The 21330-nt window shown below is 39.2% G+C and overlaps 1 protein-coding gene across 2 annotated transcripts in view; it reads left to right on the forward strand.

Moving 5' to 3' along the window:
• Ddr (discoidin domain-containing receptor 2) overlaps nt 1–21330 on the forward strand; it is a 2443951-nt gene that overhangs the window by 823362 nt on the left and 1599259 nt on the right. For both annotated transcript variants that reach the window (XM_067140519.2, XM_067140518.2), the window contains one exon: nt 17644–17749. In XM_067140519.2, the coding sequence (XP_066996620.1) occupies nt 17644–17749 (106 nt within the window). The remainder of the gene's footprint in view (nt 1–17643; nt 17750–21330) is intronic.

Genomic DNA, 21330 nt, shown 5'->3' on the forward strand with positions numbered 1-21330 from the left:
TTAAACCTTTAATCAATTCAATTTCGTCTTTCTCAATACCATATTTCATCATTCATAACCTCTTCCATAATAAATGCAATTGCAAAGACGTTCCATTCTTCTTGCCCCCCCTGGAATTCTAAAGATGTTGATGTTCAATTGTTTAATATCATACCAGATTATTTCATAAACTGAAATTACTGACAGTCATCGAGCATATGTCATAACTGGAAGTTTCTGTAAACAATTTAATGTTGCTGACGTTATATTGGTTTTTATATTCAAGAAAATTGTTAATGTGCCCCTCCCTGGAAAAGATCCTGCGGGCGCCCATGTCGATGCTTAACCTTAAATATTTCGTTCGTGCATTTAACAACATTACTTTACAAGGAATAACTTGACTATATCTTTCACTTCTTCTCATGCGATCCACCTGTGACGTAATCATTGATTGAATGGTTTCACGAGATCCGTAGATAATATTTAAAATACGCTAATTCTTATATTCAGCTGTTCGATAGTTCTTCTTCCTTCTCGTATTTTCAATTACTATAGTAATTCACTTATTTTATGCACAGCGATACTCCACGACATATCAATCTAATTATATGCTAACTTAATATAGTATTAGCAGATTACATGTAACAAAATTCACTTCACTGTATCACTTGCACTCTTAAATATCTCACACTTAGAATACTTTATACTAATGCATATGCCTAGCTAAATTAAGAATTACAATAGTTATGGTAAACACTTAGCTCGTCTTTCATCATATCAGCTGTTAGTTGCTCTCCTCCTCGACACATCGCTGGTCCTTTGGCCATGGTCTGAGGTTCGGCTGGATTCCTCATCTCATTTTAGGTAGGGTCTGCTGGTTGGATCATAACTCCCTCCAGGTTGCTCCATCTCGAGTTTAGCAAGACATCTTCTTCATGGTATAGCTGCCAATATGATCAAATAATGTAGACAAGTAAATGTTCATTTTAAGAATTTCTTAGAATACTTTTTTTATTCTATTAATTTTCTCTTGCGGTCTAGTTAACCAATTCTCTATATCTGCGTAAGATCGTCAGTCTCGTCTCAGAAAAATCTTCTATTTTAAATTTTTTTTCCGAAAATTCAATTCTTTCCTCGATTCTTTTTCTGAAGGAATAATTCTTTTCTATCCTTCTCTTCTTTCACAACTTCTAATTAATGAGTTCCGATGTATCGCTAATCTTGCGTAACGGGTCTATCACCGTACATATTTAAATAAATTCTCGTATATTACGCTGTCCACATATTTTTACAGTGCTTCAGCAAGTATCTTGACGTCTTCTCTTAATTTAGAACAGCTATTCTTCAAAAATTCCGCCGTAATCTTGACTATTTCTCTTCTTCGATGCAGCGACAGCAATTTGCTTCCTCTCGTCTCGAGTTCAGTTTTTCAAGTATATATTTTAATAATATATTATTTTACTTGTTTTCTTGAAACAATTACCCTGACGTTGCTCTGTTCTGCACCGCCTTTTAAAGGTAGACGATCCAAGGTAATCATGGCCTCCTAATGTATTCATATGTCAAGACTTTCTTGTATACTATCTTGGTCTGAGTGGTCTATAACTTTTCTGGACGCCATTTTGCAACACGTACGAAAATACAACTGGCACACTATATCCGTACTGACAGTTGTCTGCGAACAATCAACCTGGTTACTCTTCTTCTAAGGTACCGTAACATTGCTTTTGTGTTGAATAAAAAAACACTAAATAGCACTTAATATGAAATAGTGGTTGGCGTTCACTAACTGAATTATCATTCCCCAATAAGTCAATAATGGATCACAGGTGGGGAAATGCAGCACAGAAATATTCAATTCAGGAGGAGGTCTCTAAAATGGTACCATTAAGTCTGAAAATTTTTAAAATAGCTAAGTGAAACATATTTCCTATTGATCAGTTCATTCCCAGCATGTAATCGATTTCCATCTACCTGTCAGAAAGAAGGAAACAGATGTTACCATTATTACTCCCATTATCCATACACTGTGAACTTAACGGGTTACGTAACACTTTCTATCCACAAAGCTAAAGACGGGAGTTTGCTTTGTCGTTCAGCAAGATGCCGCAGTCGTAAACATTCATATGCACAGTATTTCTTCATTGTTTTTAACAGTCGTAACATTATATTTTTATTTTCAAACGCTGTGCTTTTAACTTGTACTCTCATATATTTTAAACTCGAACGCGGTTCAAAAAAATGTGTGGTACGATCGATCTCGATGAGACAGGAAAATTTAAAAGTTTTCTAGTTGATGCTGTACGCCCCAAATAATTGGTGCCATGAAAGAAAAATATGGTTATCGCTTTTATGGACTAAATATCGTAGGTATGCATCATAATCAGACTGTTTTCAGTGCACAATAATTACACCATTAACCAATAACACTGTTACAAAGTGTTCCAGTGGCATTATTTCCACAAAGACCAATTTTGAAAGCAGTAGTCTTACTTGGTTTTGAATGTAGCACTCCATAAAATAACACTAGATGCGTGTTCACCATTAGAAGCGTTGAGTGTAAAAGACTTACAATGAAGATGTGGCCATCATCAAAATCGCATAACATACCAGATTAAAACAGCTTCCAATTGGTGATTACACAGCATTTATGTTTGAGGAAGGAATTTCATATTAGGACTTGTTTCACCAAATGTTTTTCAACCTGTAGCAATTAAGATGGACTGTGTGCACACTAGGCTACAACAGAAAACTGAGAACAAGCATCGTAGACGCAAGTAGACTACACTAACAATAGGATGATCCACGTTAGGGTTATATAACCATCATTCTTCGCTATTACTTACTTACATATGGGATAATATAACTTTTGCGCATCACGGAAACGCACGTTACTTTTCACTGTATTAAGCTTTAAAGCAGACTTCAAAATAAATTGGTGTTGTGTTGACAATTTTTTTCTTAACCTTTCAGGTGTAATTCTGTTACCGTATGTTCTCTTATGAGGTAGTTTAGAAATTTATATTTTCAGAATTAGTTTCGGCAGACTGAAGAAACGTTTTTGCTATTGATCAGTTCATTCCCAACACGTAATTGATTTCCATCTACATGTCAGAAAGAAGGAAACAAATGTTACCATTATTACTCCCATAATCCATACACTGTGAACTCAACGGGTGACGTCACACTTTCTATGCACAGTTATAAATTAACTGAGTCGAAACTGTAAAATGATGCATTCAGATATCCAAAAGCGAAGTTTATTACACAGTATATCCATACTTAGTGTCATGATTCGGTATTATGTGTCAATTATCTTGAAAACACTCAATATCGGAACAAATCATCATAAACTTTAGATGCGGTCACCTCATATTATTTTCTTTGAACGCTGTCTACCATTAGGTTAGTATATAATCATCATAATTCTGCCAAAATTATGTGAATATTTTTCCTTTAACCATGGTTATAATAAAGAATATTGGTGCACAACTTCATGTATTACTCTTAAACTACCCACTGCATGAGTTTACCTAGATTAAAAAGTCTCGTCCAATAACTTTCACCGGGCGAGTTATCCGTTCGGTTAGGGGAGCGCGGCTGTGAACTTGCATCCGGGTGATAGTGGGTTCGAATCCCACTGTCGACAGCCCTGAAGGTGGTTTGCGTGGTTTCCCATTTTCACACCAGGCTGTACCTTAATTAAGGCCTCGGCCACTTCCTTTCAACATCTAGGTCTTTCCTATCCCATCGTCGCCATAAGACCTATCTGTGTCGGTGCGACGTAAATCCACTAGCAATACCTTGCACAGCATGGTCCTTAACTAATAATAACCGTAAGAGTAAAGAATTGGAAAAACGGCAAACAACAACTTAACAGACCAAATGAAACCTGGTCAAGAAACGACAGCATAATGAGTCGACGTAAACTATATTAGATAATCTCAACTGTTCAATCATTTTTAGCAAGTTAAACTGATGTTAAGTCGTGGTTTTATTGTATCTTCAACTCAATTAACACACCTACCTTGAAATAAAAAAAACTTGAATCTATTAAGTTCATAAAACTATCGTATCACCAACGCAAACGTCTTAAGATCACAATGTTAAATTTGGTAATTAATATTTTACCAACCTGAGGGTTCAGACTGAGGTGCCACTGCCTAGATCGTAACTCATGGCATACATAATAATCTACAAATCAATTAGCAATTACTTACTATTTGGATTTAATTTGGAAGAGATGTATACGTTTCCTTCTTTTCGCGTGAGGAGCTTCAACGAGGAGGGTTACAGGGGTTAACGAATTCAAAAATAGTACAAGGACCGCTGAACGGAGTGCTAATTTGGAAATAACGTTTTCTGCGGCTTTGATAGATGGGTATGTCTTAACAAAAACTTGATCACCAACAACTAATTTAGTGGGTTTACGATCCTGATTATATTTGTTAGCAACCTTTGATATGATACAGTTATTATGTTTCTTGTACTGTTTCATATATTTTTAATTCAACAGGTTTCTTATTATCAGGGAGGAGTTCGTCAATATATTAAACATTGCACAGGGGATAATTTGGTGAAAAACTGAACAACAAAGACAGAGTATTTGCAAGTGCGACTCATGCACTGCAGAACTGAAGGCGAACCTTAGCCAATGAAGGCAGGCTGCCATCGAGAATGGTTGTTGTGATGAAATACAATTAATGCTGATTGTAAATTTCTGCTAACTCTCTTGGCAAACGAAGGATGGGGATAATAAAGACTAGTAGTTACATGAAAAATAGAGCTCAAAGCAGAACTTGCGAAATAAATTATAAGGAAAATGTTTTGCGTTGTCAGAAATAAGAAACTTCTGGGGCATAAATAGGATAATATGGAATTTAGACAATTAATAGTAATCCGAGCATTGAGAGCTCGAGTTGAGGGAATCCATATAAAACGGATATACCCGTCCACGCATACGATTCCAAACTTGTTCCCTTTCTCAGAACGTGGCATTAGACCAACGTAATAAATAAATAAGCGTTCCATTGGATGGGAGAGTGAGATGACACTAGCTGTCCCATTTTACTGTTATCAGATAGTTTACTAATTGAAGAAATAGTGCATAATTTGACCAATTTGTTCATTTCTGTCTCCATTCCTTTCTAATTGCAGTAATGCCCAAGTTCTATATGATTTTGAAGATTACAAAATGACCGCTGGTTACCATAAGGACTTGAACCAGGGGAAACGTCGTCGCGGGATTTACAAGAGAAGATATTACTTTTCATGGAATAGGGCTAGACAATATTACCAATCTTAATATGGTCAATGATGGGTTTTAGATCAGGATAATCATTCTTGTGTTCTTTAATATCTTTGTACAATACTGGAAAAGGGACAAGATTGTTTTTACAGAACCAGGGGCACACTAGCAAGGCTTAGAAATCATAGAAATTTCAATACCTTTATACTGGTCACGAGTTTGAACAAATATTCGACTTAGCCCGTCAGCAATGATATTTTCCGAACTTCTGATGTTTCTTATTTCAAAATTATGAACCGAAATTCGTATATCCCAGAGTGTTAAGCGACCATAACGCGGGGGTCATCTAAGCTCCCAATTCAATGCCTAATTCCAGTAAAACGCGAGTATGTTCGATGTATTCTACATTTTGAATTTTTCAGCGGAAGAAAGGACTGCTAGACATACAAATTCATATGTAAAGTACATAGACTCTAATGTCCGCCTCCGTAGCGTAACGGTTAGTGTTATTAGCTGCCGTCCTCGGGAGCCCGGGTTCGATTCCCGGTACTGCCAGAAATTTAAGAATGGCAGGAGGGCTGGTATGTGGTTGAAATGGTACATGCAGCTCACCTCCAATGGGGGTGTGCCTCAAAAGAGCTGCACCACCTCGGGATGAGGACACGAGTTTTTTTTATAGACTCTAATGGTGAGACAGATCGCGAAACAAAGCCAAAGGACGTCTGCCCATTTCAAAAATCGTGTAGTAAAACGCTCGCGAGAGCTAAACCAGGAGCATCAGTTTGTAAAACGAAGTGTTCAGAAAATTCAGGCATGGCTAGAACATCTGCAATGAACAAGGCAATTTCCAGTTTTGAAGAGCATCTTTTTGGCGTTTGTGCCGGATAATTTTAGCACCCTTCTTCTTACATAAAGCGTTCAAGGGAGCGGAAATTTGAGTAAAGTTTGGAATAAATATTCTACAAAAGTTTGCGATTCTCATGAACCTGGCAATTCCTTCCCGATCTTCAATGTTAAGGCACAATGCGTCCAGGAAAAGGCAGATGGGTTTAGAATGAAGCCTTGGATAGTTTAATAGCCAAGCCAGCCTTTTTTAAACGTTTAAAAACTTAATCAATATGCTGCGAATATTCTTTAAGTGAATCACTGTAAATAATTAAATCGTCCAAATAAGGATATAGAAAGTTAATCTTGATGTCAGATAGAATGAAATCTAAAAGGCAAGATAAAACAGCAGCACGTGTAGATAATCCAATTGAACCCTATTGAACTGATAAAGGTTCCGGTTAGTGACATTCACCGTCAAATGCTTTGATTCCTCTGCCAATGGAGTCTCGTATAAGCCTGGCTTAAATCTGATGAGGTGAAAACTTAGCTATGCGCAACCTCATAAAACATGAATGAATGGTTCGGACTGTAAAATTTTCTTTCTTTGAGTGAATGTGGAAACCGCCACGCTGTGCTACCAATAGCTGCTGCCATCATATAGTGAGCAAGGGCTTCCAACTATACTCACTAAGTGTACCAGTAATCAAAGTGGAAAACTGCAGCCTCATAACCTAGACTGGAAATTAACAGAACTTAAGTGGATCTAATGGAATTAAAATACCTAAACTTCGCTTAGCTTAACTGTTTGGAAGAAAACACATTTTTTAAATGTAAGGGTACAGAAGTATGATTACAGAGTCAGGTCTAGTTTTCCGAAAGTAAACTTCCTCTTAGGAGATAAGATAATTTAAAAGATCAGAATTCGCTAAAGAACAATAAATGAATAAATTATAATTACTCGAGTTTAAGTAAATTAATATTTAGTTTGGAAAGGAAAAGATAACTAAGAGATCGGTCACGACTAAATATAATGTTAATAACGTGTTTTAAATCGATAATGAATGTTGAAGTAGCAGCATAATGAATGTTGAAGTAGCAGCTAACATCGAGAGTGATAATTACAATAATGTGAGGAAAGGCCACTGAATGATCCAATTAAATAACTAATCCCGAAGAAATATTTAATTTCAACAATTGAAATAATTAATATTCGTCAACATTCCAGAAGATTTCAAATAATTCTCAATTAATGTCAAACATCAGTCCATTCAGTAATGGCACATCATATCTCTTGTTGACAAATTCTACATGAAGAAGGAAAAACAAAAACAGAACCCAATAATAACAGCCATCCAAAAAGGAAAGCCGTGACAGAATGATAGTTTCTTAAGAAACATAGACACAACGAACGCATCCATTGTGAAAACGAGGACGATATTGACTTTTACAAATTAATAATGATGATAATAAGACTGAAAGTTACAATAAATTAAATAACCTTAAAATAGATGATCTACTAGGAGGAAACTCCTCATGCCAAAACGGCTAAAATTATTACAATATTGTCGATATAATTATTACCAAATGAATAAGAATAATTTATCACACGAAGGAACTGATAAGAGACAGTGATGATGTGCAAAGATATTGATTAATGAAACTCAGTATTATATTATGGGACGCAAAATAGGGAAAATAAATTTTTTAAGTTAAAATAGTAAGAAAAATAAATAGTCATGCAGTAGAAAGGCATCTCACAATAGTAATAATCTAAAATACAATAGCTGGCATCGAACCCAGAACATAGGTAGGAAAAGTATATAAATACATTTATACCAGGAAATGTCCTTTGAAAGGAAATCACCCCACAGTTGTAAATCATCTTGTAACGGGTTTTGTCACCTCCAACTTAGAATCCATATACATAACTTTAAAACTTACACCAATCGAGTTGATCATGCGGTTAAGGTCACGTAGCTCTGAGTTTGTAATCGGAAGACAGTTGGTACGAACCCCACTGTCGGCAGCCCTAAAGATGGCATTCAGACGTTCTCTCATTTTCACACCAGAAAAATGCTGGGGCTATAACTTGTTTAAGGGCACGGTCGCTTCCTCACCACTACTAGCCCTCTCCTATCCATTCGTCTTCATAAGTCCTATCTGTGTCAGTGCGACGTAAAACTGTAAAAGAACTTTTAAAAATAGAACTTACTTGAGAAGATTAAACAGTATGGCTGAGCCATTTTTATGCTTCAGAAATATCTTACTTCTAAACACCAGACCATGATTTAAACAATCTTTGTAAGTCGCCAAGAATAGTTCCTAGATCCTGCATGTTAACCTGGATCAAAATTTCCTATTCTTCTCCACCCTTGGCATGATGAAAATGAAAATATCCGACCCAGGCTACACAGCGTCCATTAGCGTGGAGGCCATGCGAAACAAGCTCTGACATCCGGCACCTCACAGCCAAACCAGCGGTCGGGTACAACGTCGTTTACCTTGATAGGCAATCGACATACTGAATATGTCGTTCGAAAGACAGACATACAGTCAGGTAGAGAGATACGAGCCCTTACTTTCATTATTTTCAAATGGTGAAAATAGTTTTAGGAGTCTCGTAATTAGCCTGTCTTTTGTCGATAAGTAATGTAGTGACCGTTGATACTTGCAATATCTTGTTGTTTATGAGGTGTAATGGTGGGAAGTTCCGGCATTTAGGTACTGTTTCCTACACCCGGAGAGATTTATGCTACTTCCATCCCACCATATTTTTTCTGAATGTTTACCTGTGCAGTATTGTATTGCAGAAACATGCATTCTACGTACCTCTTCTTTTGTTATTCAGTTTAACAATATATTATGAATCCTGAACTGCCATATTTAGTGTTGTTCTTCGATCGAACTGGGAAGCCAGAGTTGCGAGGTTTGCTCCCACGCCGTGGTGACTTTGGCTAACTAGACTAACTAGGCTAACTAGAGTAAGATTTCCCCTGTTCACTTCCGCACACTCAGTCAACATGTTTGAATTATAATGCCTTCCATCGAGTGCCACGACATCTGCTCAAATCATAGAATGAAGTAATTATAGCTAATAGCTATTTATAGCTAAAGCCTTTGGAACTGATATCAAAGCAACACAGATTATCAGATTATTTCCGCATTCTTAAGAATATGGGCTTTATTACGAAAGGTGCCCTCCTTCCATAGGATATCGATAACTGCTCAGTGATATCTTGATCATGTGTGGTAATAGTACAGTACGTCAAAAATTTATAGTCAACTTGTAACTGACAACACTTTTTCTCTAGCACAAATAACGAAGACTTCCTTTGAAAGGAGCTTTCATATTCACATTTAGCTTTCAACTTTTGTCTGCATTATACAATTTTACTGTTTCGTGAAAAATATAATTTGCTGATTTTTTAATTAATCATTTGGGACTTAAAACATCAGAACTTGATCTGATTTAGACTCATATCACTTAGACTACGTGTTAATGTTGGTTGTACACTGATGAGCAATTGAACTAGAGACAGCTGCTGTTCTGGAAAAATAGCACTGTGGTCGGCCCGGCGAAAGTAATTGATCGGCGTGGTATACGCATGCACATAAATGGTGAACCGACATAAACAATAAAAACTGCCCCACTCCAGTACTGAAAAGGATGGGAGGGAGTGAAGGGGTAGTGCTGAAGGCACAGTGTGTATGTATTGCTAAACATCCGCCACTGTGCCCATTTCAATCACAACAAAGTCTTGTAGCGGGCTGTCTACTTGCATTAATAAGTTAGGAGAGGAGGTGGGGAACACCATGCTTTGTTTATACCGAGACACCATTTCTTTTCATACATGTACATGACTGCGATGTCCTCAGCCCTCGTATATTGGCAGTGTAACATTTGAGTACAGGAAGGGGGAGACGCGAGATCTTGGAGCTCTTGATCACGGCCAGATTGTCGGTGCCGTTTGTAAGGGTTGTTCAATCTCTTAAGTCGTACAGGCAGTGGGACTTCAAATCTGTCCAAAATGTACCATGAGTACGTAGATTCGGGCAAAACCACAATCGCCAGGCTCAACTGCGATGGAGTATAACGTGTTGTTGATAGAGGTCACCGTCGGCTGAATGGATGGCCAGAGCGGATAGGCGAGGCATAGTGCAACAGATTACTCGGTAGTTCAATTCTGGATAAGAACGATATGTAAGCATTCATACCAACCAAGAGCACCTCCTCGCAATGGAGTACAGAAACCACCGTCACACTTGGGTACCACTGCTCACTGCACATCACAAGGAACAAAGAATGGCATTGGCACAGGAACACCACCATTGAACTCTCAAACCATAAGGAAAGATCGCCTAGGCAAATGGGTTGTGGTACCAGTTTGTACACGTCAATGACAGGCACGAATGCCTCTCCAAGCACTCCAGGAAATGGATCCTCTTGTCAGCAGGGTACAGTTGAGGCCAGGGGTGGTTGTATCATCGTATGGGGACTGTTCACGTGGTATGAAATGGATAGCCTTGTACGTCTGACAACGTACCACACCAACAAACGCTACAAGAACCTTCTCTTGGATCATGTGCACTCATTTGTTCACCTCCAGCACACTTCAGACCTGTACGTAAAGCAAGACACCTTCCAGTCGTTCCCGAATTGTAGCTGATAGGTTCAGTGAGTACTCCACGGGTATGAGGGTGGTTGCCTAGTCCTTAAAGTCACCCGACCTCGATCCTACTGAGCACACCTGATGCTGTCGAGAGAGGCGAGCGCTTCGCTGATCCCGCTCCGAACATCTCTGTGCATTACATGTGGCTGTGCAGTGGTCGTGGAACAGTGCGACTTTCCACGTCTGGTATCCAGTGGAGTCCCTTTCATGCCACATTACCATCTTTATCAGGATGAAAGTGGGTGATACACGCAATATCTCTAATTCAACTGCTCAACAGTGTATTCCCGTATGAGCCAACGTTTTTCCTCATTTAATTTCACCTGCCGGGCTGAGTGGCTCAGACGGTTCAGGTGGTGGCCTTCTGACCCCAACTTGGCAGGTTCGATCCTGGCTCCGTCCGGTGGTACTTGAAGGTGCTCAAATACGTCAGCCTCGTGTCGGTAGCTTTACTGGCACGTAAAAGAACTACTGCGGGATAAATTCCGGCACCTCGGCGTCTCCGAAAACCGTAAGAGTAGTTAATGGGACGTAAAGCAAATTATTATTATTATTATTATTATTATTATTATTATTATTATTATTATTATTATTATTACTTAATTTCACCTATTTCGTAGCTTTGAGAGACATTGCAATTCATTAATGCTATATGGATCTCTTTTCGTACCTTTTCTCCTTCACATTTATCAATTTAGTGAGGCGTAACATCAATAACGATTTTCAATTACTGAATTTCTACATTATCCAATGAATATTTCTAGGTTTCAGATCAATTGTATGGTATCAATAGTATCAATTTTTTTTCGCACCTGGCGTGTTGGCCGTGCGGTTAGAGGCGCGCGGCAGTGAGCTTGCATCCGGGAGATAGTGGGTTCGAATCCCACTGTCGGCAGCCCTGAATATGGTTTTCCGTAGTTTCCCGTTTTCATACCAGGCAAATGCTGGGGCTGCACCTTAATTAAGGCCACGGCCGCTTCCTTCCAACTCCTAGGCCTTTCCTATCCCATCGTGACGTAAAGCCACTAGCACTTTTGTCGTTATCAGTGGAGTCGAGGCGAACTCAGTGACATAGTAAATTAATCATTGTCTTTCTATGCGCAAGACAGCGGGTTCGATCCCATTTGAGGTCGGCGGGATTTGAAGATGCAAAATCGACATGTATCTTGCATACAACATGTTCTTGAAGAGTTCATACGGGACATAAATCCGACACTGTGTGGCGTCCCTTAACATATGCAGTGATCAGAGTGACGATAAATAAATTATTATAATTGGTGTTATTATTAAGAAAATAGTGTGTTCAAAATGGTTCCGAGTGAACAGAAGGTTAATAAGATATAGTACTTGTTGCTGCACTGTTCATGCGATTGGTAAGTGTTAAGGCCATTTCTGACCACAAAGACTTATGACATACTAGGCAGAACTACTTTCCTCTTTAATGTTCATATAGGCCTCCTTATAGTATATTCCATGCACAGCTTTGTTCATGCTCTTGGCTTTGCCTCGGCTATTTCTGTTGAGCCTTCAGTGAACATGACATTGAGGTGTGGATTCTGTTACCGTTATCTCATCTCATAGCGTTCACACACTGCTCCATATATCCCGAATACGGCCTTGTGCAAGGCTGGAAGCAACGGGCGTCCTGCAGTTTCCGATCTGCATAATAAAGCCATATGGTCTGTGGCTAATAGGTGGACATCCATCTCCGCAGTCGGTATTCGAACTGGGAACCAGAGCGACGCCAGCTGCAGGTCATACTAACTTAGCCGATTGAGTAATTTCCTATTATTATCAAATTGTGATGATTGCCCCCGCAGGGGAAATTGGATCTACCTTGCCGAACTGAACTAGACACTGTTAACTTACGTTCCCAATTAACAAGGGGATTACCGTGATACTGTATCCTTACGTGGTCAATTATTTCAACCTCAGAAATGATCCTGAGATGATTATTTCCAAACTATATACTTGAATAGTTGTATGGTGTAAATATGTGTCACAGGAAGATGAAACTAAGTAAAACAGCACGCTGCCTTACTATTTAATGTAGAACAATTCAAAGAATGGGCCAAGTATATTTTCTGAGAGATCGTGAGACGTCTGCTTACATCTGTTTGCAGAATGTGTATCATTCTGAATATTTGTACTTAGACTATATTTAGACGCGAACATGCAATATAACTATGTTAATCATTTTCACAAAATATCCAATGAAGTGGATTTCACCTTCTTGCTGCAATAGTGCGCTGTGTATGAAAACAAATTCATATTTAATCAGTGAGTGTACCGAGCGAGTTGGCCGTGAGCTTATATTCAGGAGAGTGTTGGTTCGAATCCTACCGTCGGCAGCCCTGAAGGCGGTTTTCCGTGGTTCCCCACTTCCACACCAGACACATACTGGGGCTCTACCTTCCCAATCCCGGCCCCCTCCTTTCCTTCCGTCGTCGAAAACCTTCGATATGTTAGTGCGATGTTTAAACAAGTAGCAAAAAAAAAAAAAAAAAAAAAGCAGCAGCAGACATCTGACGGTCGGAAGATTATTGATCGCATACGGAGAAAACATACAGAGAAAGTTATTACGCCCACAGAAGTTATAGGGGTGAAAACAGTCGATGCGCTGGCTTACGCCCCACTAAGTAAGGTCAATGGGTTCATGTTATCAGTGTGTCCGGCTAAATGGCTAGCATGCTAGCCTGTGGTCAAAGGGGTCACGAAGTTCGATTCCCAGCCCAGTCGAAGATCTTAACCTTCCTTGCTTAATTCCGATGGCGTAGGGGCTAGCTATGTTTACCGTGTCCAGCATTATATACATTATTAGTAGTGCTGTATCCAGCATTATGATATATTATTAGTAGGGCTCCGTCCGACTCGTTGGCTGAACGGTCAGCGTACTGGCCTTCGGTTCAGAGAGTCCCGGGTTCGATTCCCGGCCGGGTCGGGGATTTTAATCTTAATGGGTTAATACCAATGGCACGGGGGCTGGGTGTATGTGCTGTCTTCATCATCATTTCATCCTCATCACGACGCGCAGGTCGCCTACAGGCGTCAAATAGAAATACCTGCACCCGGTGAGCCGAACCCGTCCTAGGATATCCCGGCACTAAAAGCCATACGACATTTCACATTTCATTAGGGCTCCATCCTCACAGACGTGCAGGTGCATGCACTCAACAGGCCTCTCCGGATGCTATAAGCCATTATTATGATGTTTATTATTGTTATTATTATCATCGTCCACCTCTGTCGTGTAGTGGTTAGTGTAATTAGCTGCCACCCCCACAGGCCCGGGTTCGATTCCCGGCTCTGTCACGAAATTTGAAAAGTGGTACGTGGGCTGGAACGGGATCCACTCAACCTCTAATGTCAACTGAGTTGAGGGGTGTTCGATTCCCTCCTCAGCCGTACTCGAAGTGCTTTTCCGAGGTTTCCCACTTCTCCTTCAGGTAAATGCCGGGATGTTACCTAACGTAATGTCTCGGCCGCTTCCTTCCCTCTTTCTTATTTATTCCTTGCAAACTTCCCATCCCCCAACAAGGCCCCTGTTAAGCATAGCAGGTGAGGCCACCTGGGCGAGGAACTGGTCCTCCTTCCCAGCTGTATGCCCCCGATTTAAAGTCTCACGCTCCAGGACACTGCCCTTGAGGCGGTAGAGGTGGGATCCTTCGCAGAGTCCGAGGAAAAAACCAACCCTCGAGGGTAAACAGTTTAAGAGAGAAACAAAGTATTATTAGACCTTTTATTATTATTATTATTATTATTATTATTATTATTATTATTATTATAGTGAACTCTATGTTATCACAGTATCGGAAATTTCAAGGTTTAGTACGTTAGGAATCAACTCGTAGGCTTCAGATTGTCAATTATGTAAGACCATTATATTTTACTCGAAAATATTAATTATCATGTTTTGATGTTATCCCTGGCATGTATTTAAAACGTTCATTATTTTGTACCTCATGGACTAACAGGTAAACCAAAAACTAAACATATCAGTAGTTTAGGAGTAATCTACGTCATTTCTCTCCAGATTTATGATTTAAACCTTGTGTTTTAGGCTGTTGGCCTGGCATTGCTCGCAGTGAATCCAGACCAGCACATGCTCAGCGAGTCTCGAGAGCAGGGGGACTTCAGGTCTTTGTTTTCTGGCCAATGAATGGAACTTTGCGTCATTGCCATTAACGGAGACATAAAGACAGCAGTTTGCTCTGGGCGTCAGTCGGGCCCTTTACAGGTCCGCGGCTATCGTCGTTCTTGTCTAGAATGAGCTGCACAAATATTTTACTTGCTTCATTTGCAAACGTTTGTTAGTACTACAGTAGGAAAGTTTGTCCATCTCTTGAAATACAGCCCACATTCGTAAGAGGGTGCGTTAACTCACGCTTCACATTAGGACTACGAATTTGCTCAATTCCATGGATCCAAAGTTCGAAACCTAGCGCTAACATAGACTATTTCCTATATAATAATAATAATAATAATAATAATAATAATAATAATCTTCTACCACATTTCCTACACCTGTAGGATCGCGGGTGCGAACTGTGTCTCACATGTGGATTTGGCCCTGTTTTTGGCCGGAAGCCCTGGACGATTGCGACCAAGTCATTGTCTTCAGCTGTGGCAGGGGTCACTAATCAGGCACCCTGAGCTGGAACTTACACGAGAAAGAGTGACTTATTTCCTTTCCGCTCCACCCCTAGTAAATGGTGAACACCCTCAGTGTTGCTTCTCTTCGGAGATGTGACGGGATACGGTGTTTAAACATGGCTACGCCGTTGGCATGCAGTTTGTATTATACAAGTATTTCAACTCGCATCATGAAACCGCCAGACTAAACACTTAAATCAGGCAGTGCGCACCTACTTCTGTCTTGCGTATAATAAAAGTCTGTCAGTCGCACTGAGTAGTTCAGTCGGTAGAAGCGCTGCCATATTCCATCCCGGCTCAGTCTTGTAGCAATTGAAGGTGCTCAATACGACAGCCTTGTGTCGGTAGACTTACTGGTAAGAAAAATAACTCCTGCGGGACAAAATTACGGTACCTCGGTGTCTCCGAAAACCATAAGAGGACACAAAACTAATAGCATTATTAAAAGACTCTTACACCACCACAAATCTCATTATGACAAATATTATCAACTAGTTCCTTTACACATCAGTACGTGGGCGTTCCTTAAGTCCCGAAAATTAATCAACTACTGCAATTATTACTAGCCTACTGCTATAATAATAATAATAATAATAATAATAATAATAATAATAATAATAATAATAATAATAATAATAATAATAATAAAAACTGGCGTATGGCTTTTAGTGCCGGGAGTGTCCGAGGACAAGTTCGGCTCGCCAGATGCAGGTCTTTTAATTTGATTCCCGCAGGTGACCTGCGCGTCATGATGAGGATGAAATGATGATGAAGATGATACATACACCCAGCCCCCGTATCAGCGAAATTAACCAGTTATGGTTAAAATTCCCGACCCTGCCGGGAATCGAACCCGGGACTCCTGTGACCAAAGGTCAGCACGCTAAACATTTAGCCATGGAGCCGGAAATAATAATAATAATAATAATAATAATAATAATAATAATAATACCGTCATGGCGCAAGAGTCCCTGAGGGCCATGGCCAACCAAGCGACCGCTGCTCAGCCCGAACGCCTTTACATTACGAGGTGTCGTGTGGTCAGCGCGAGGAATCCCCTCGGACGTTATTCTTGGCGTTCTAGACCGGGGTCACTATCTCATCGTCATATAGTTCCTCAATTGTAATCTCGTAGGCTGAGTGGACCTCGAACCAGCCCTCAGATCCAAGTAAAAATCGCTGACCTGGCCAAGAATAGAATCTGGGCCTCCAGGTAGAAGGCAGGCACGCCACCCTACAACGCGAGGGCGGCAATACCAATAATAATAATAATAATAATAATAATAATAATAATAATAATAATAATAATAATAATAATAATAATAATAATAATAATAATCTGTAGGATAAACTTGTGGAAACAAATATTCGTATTCTAGGAATAAAATTGCATACTGAGTCATTACGGCCTTCGTGACGATGTGGAGTGCATGCATATTGTAAATTATGGCTTAAATCCAGAAAATCCATTTGAACTCATTGGTCACCATGTATTTACACAGTGTCAAAGTCCATTCTGACTTAATGTGTTTAACTATTCGTAAATAGTGTTTTGTTGAATAAGAATCTAGCATAACAAATTTATTGTACAGTATTTTCTTGTTTTCTAAGATCTTCACGAAGTAATGAATAAAGGTAAATAGATGCCTTTTTGGTACATTTCTTAGCACGTTGCAGAACATATTCAGAGCAAAATGTTATAATTGTTGCGTATCTTTAAATCGCTAATAAGTTAGTTAAAGAGATCCTTTACTAAAATGGTTACACAGAAGTCAGGTCTGCTGTAAAAGTTCTAAATTAATCTGTTGAAAAAAATATATGGGAATACAGTAGAGCTTCGTAAGTGACTAAAGGGTGAGTTCTGCCCGCATGTGATCTTTCAGTGTTGTGAGATACGATTAAACGTAACACGAATTTTAAATCGAGTGGATGCAGTACTTTAAAAGAACTTATTTTAGTCTTAAATAGTGCAGTTTTAAAAGACGTCTGATCTCCAGTCACTTCAATATTGTAGGCACCCCTCAAAGGCTGATTACGGTGCAGTTAATTAAGATCTTGATTTAAATATCGGAAAATGTGTTTTCACTTTTCGGAACTGAAATAACCATGTTATATTTTCTGGTAACTTTACAAAAACTGCAGACTGCACGTAAAGGGTAATATTTACTATGTTTTACTTATAAGGAGTTCTGTCGTTATTATTATCCTAACTCCTGTAGAGGTAGAGAGCAACTATCTGACCCCCTCCTGTTTGTATGCCGACAGCTCGCTGCGGATCGCCGCTGGGAATGGAGTCGGGCGCAATCCCGGACTCGGACATCAGTGCAAGCTCGGCCTACGACTCCAGCATCGTGGGACCTCAGCATGGCAGGTAGGTGGACGAGACTTCTCTTTACTGTCATGTATTACCAGGGAAAAATTATGACGAAATATTTAAGATATGACTGCAATGTACACATCCCACTCTGGTTACATATATGCCATTCAGACCTTCAGTTTCTCCCACAGATAGAACACATATGTTTAATGATTTTTGACTTCCAGAAAGTACACAAGTTATGCACCATTCTCCAAACTGTTTACATATATGACATGGCAATGTTCATATGCAAGTTGCGATAGAAAGTGTCATTAATTTCTTACGACTAAAGGTAGTACGAAACGTAAATTATATTTGCAAATATTATTTTTTCTGCAGCATTAGACAACATGCATCCTTACTCACGTAATCCAAGAGAAAGTGCCTGCGTTGCTTTGTGTGTGACGAGTATTCGCGCTAGCATCTTCATACTACTATGTTACCAAAAGCGGAAGCAGAGAAATCAGGAATATATGCAAGCTATTATAAATCTCACACAAGGCATTAAAAATAATATGCATGAAGGCGTGTACCTTACAGCAAACACTTCGTCTGAATGGGTTATGGTTATCGTGTATAAAATTTCCTTAATACCCTGATATTTTACACCGATTGGATAAGGTTTGATGGGTTATCAATCACTAGTGAATATATAGCTTTCTCCTTATCTTATATATAAAAAATAACTTGTCCTGACTGACTGACTGACTGACTGACTGACTCATCATCGCCGAGCCTAAACTACTGGACATAAAGGAATGAAATTTTGGGGATACATTCATATTATAATGTATGTGCTGTCTAAGAGAGGATTTTTGGATATTTCGTCGCTAAGGGGATACAAAAGGGGATGAATTTTTAAAATGAGTGTATCTACAGTATATTCCGAAGACTGAACTCTTTAAAGTCATGAAAATTGGTATTTGGAATCTCCTTTAAAAACAAAGAAACACGCACGTTTGGAGAGGGGGGGGGGAAGAGTCAACTTAACGGGTAGAAAAGTGGGAGGGTGAAAAGGAGATGAATTACTTTTATGAGGATACTCATATCTCAAAAACTGAAGATGTTACAGACGAGAAAATTTGTATTTGGAATCTTCTTTAAAAATTAAGAAACACGCAATTTTTATCGGAAAATCGACGTAAGGTGTGTGGGGTTGAAAATAAGTAAAAAAAGGAGTTGATATATGTTTATGAGGATACATTATCTTGAAAACTGAAGCTGTTGCACAGGTAAAAGTTGGTATTTCGAATTTCCTTTCAAAATAAAGGAACACGTATGTTTTTGTTTTCGAAAATTACAGTTAAGGGGCTGAAAATAATTTGAAAAGCGGGCGAATTTTTAAAATGGCAACCGGTGTGTCTACATTATATATTGTACGGCTACATGGCTAAATGGCTAGCATGCTGGCCATTGGTCACAGGGGTCCCGGGTTCGATTCCCGGCAGGGTCGGGAATTTTAATCACGACTGGTTAATTTCCCTGGCACGGGGGCTGGGTGTATGTGTTGTCTTCATCATCATTTCGTCCTCATAACGACGCGCGGGTCGCCTACGGGTGTCAAATCAAAAGACCTGCACCTGGCGAGCCGAACCCACCCTGGGATCTCCCAGCACTAAAAGCCATACGCCATTTCATTTACATTATATGTCAAAAACTTAACATGTTACAAACAAGAAACTTGGTATTTGGAAAGTCCTTTAAAAATACAGGAACCTGTACCTTTTTGTTTTCGGAGAAGTCACTTAACGGGGGCTGAAAGTAAGTGGAAAATAGTTGAATTACTTTTTATGAATATACTTATATCTTACAAACTGAAGATGTTGCAGGCGTGAATGTTGGTATTTGGAATCTCCTTTAAAAATAAAGAAACATATTTTTGTTTTCGGAAAATTAGATGTTGATTGGGGTGGGGGAAGGACTGATCATGGAGTTGAAATCTTTCCATGGGGATCCTTGTGTATATCTCAAAAACTGAAGATGTTACAGATGTGGGAATAGGTATTTGGAAACTCTTTTAAAAAGAAACAAAACATATATTTACTTTTTCGACTTGAGAGAATACTGTTTCTCACACGTACAGTTTTATGTTCCATGGTCATCTTAGCCCTCAAAAGGTAATACCACAAACAGGGTTTACCAAGAATTTCCGAGTTAAATAAATCTCAATTTTTGGGTGAGTTTTTATACTTTAGGGATTTTCAGATAATGTCTTAGTACAATGCAGAGGATCAAATTACGAAATTACGAAATCCACGCGAGCGAACCCGCGGGTAATTGCTAGTTTTATAATAAGCTAGCAAATGTACCCGTGCTTCGCTACGGTATTCTACAATGTATACGAATCGAAGTAAATTGCTGTACATGAAGTGAATAAAAAATTTTAATTGCATGTCTCTTGGCGTTATCCGAGAAAAAGCATAGGGAGGTCCGCAGACGTTGTTTCCAATGTAAAGTGCGAGTTGCAGAGTTGTGATGATAACGACAGGTCCACTTGTCTGCCGCAATTCACTATGCGTAACGTCAGTCACATTTTGATGGGTAAATTTGTTTATAATCGGGTGCACCTATACCTAATGATAAACAGAATCAGGTAAAAGAGTTTAAAAAAATGCACGCTGCCTTGCCTTCAGTTAGTCAAATCAAGAAGGGAATTATACATTACAACGGTACACAGGCGTTGGAGAACTACCCCATTCCTATTGCTAGTTAAGGTCGATGTGGGGAGTACTGATTACAACAGCAGACGCCCTCCTGCTGAGACACACTTTTGATTTGTACAGTATTAATTACAATGTAAGACACACCCCTTTCTAGATCGCTAAAAATCGACTTAAATTAATAAATGTAGTTCGACATACGGAAGTATATGCATGTTCACCTTCGTTAACAGAATAACTGCTGCTAAACGGTGCATTCATATTGAAAATGGATTGTATTAAAAGACGACTCTGGCCTCATTTAGCTATCTAAATGGCTGACCCTATGGTATTTCCTCGTATCTCATCTATTTAAAGGCAAGATTATTTTAGAACCGTTGAATAGGGTGAAATTTTTGTAAGGTTTTCACACAGTGAATTACTTTTCAGATACTTATGCGACAGCTTCAAACATAGAATTTGGCTGGGTGGGCCAATATTCGTGTAGAATTTGATCCCATCTTTCCTATAATTGAATCAAACCATCAATGTACGTGTACAAAGTGCAAAATTTATGTAATTCCAGAAATAGAGCCAAATTTAACATAAGGGATAGAGATACAACAAAAAGTTATAGGATGAAAGTTGTAGATCACTCTAAATTGAACGGAGATTATGCCATCCGTTTTGTGATACGACTTACCGTCTAGCCACCAAACACCTCGAAAGGAAAGTCTGCACCGTCATTAAAATTGCCTCCATATTTCGATATTTTTGGGGGGTAAAAAATTATTTTTTAAACATCTCGTAAATCTTCCATCGATTACAGGCAAAAAGCTTTAATTTTGCCAAATTTCTATTTTCTAACTCGTCTGGGAGATTGTGCTGCCATCTTGATATGGGGGAGGGAGTTAAAAATTAGGACTTTCAGGAAACTTTTAAGCCCATGAAACG

This window comes from Anabrus simplex, chromosome 2, assembly GCF_040414725.1.
Source record: "Anabrus simplex isolate iqAnaSimp1 chromosome 2, ASM4041472v1, whole genome shotgun sequence".
Taxonomy (NCBI): domain Eukaryota; kingdom Metazoa; phylum Arthropoda; class Insecta; order Orthoptera; family Tettigoniidae; genus Anabrus; species Anabrus simplex.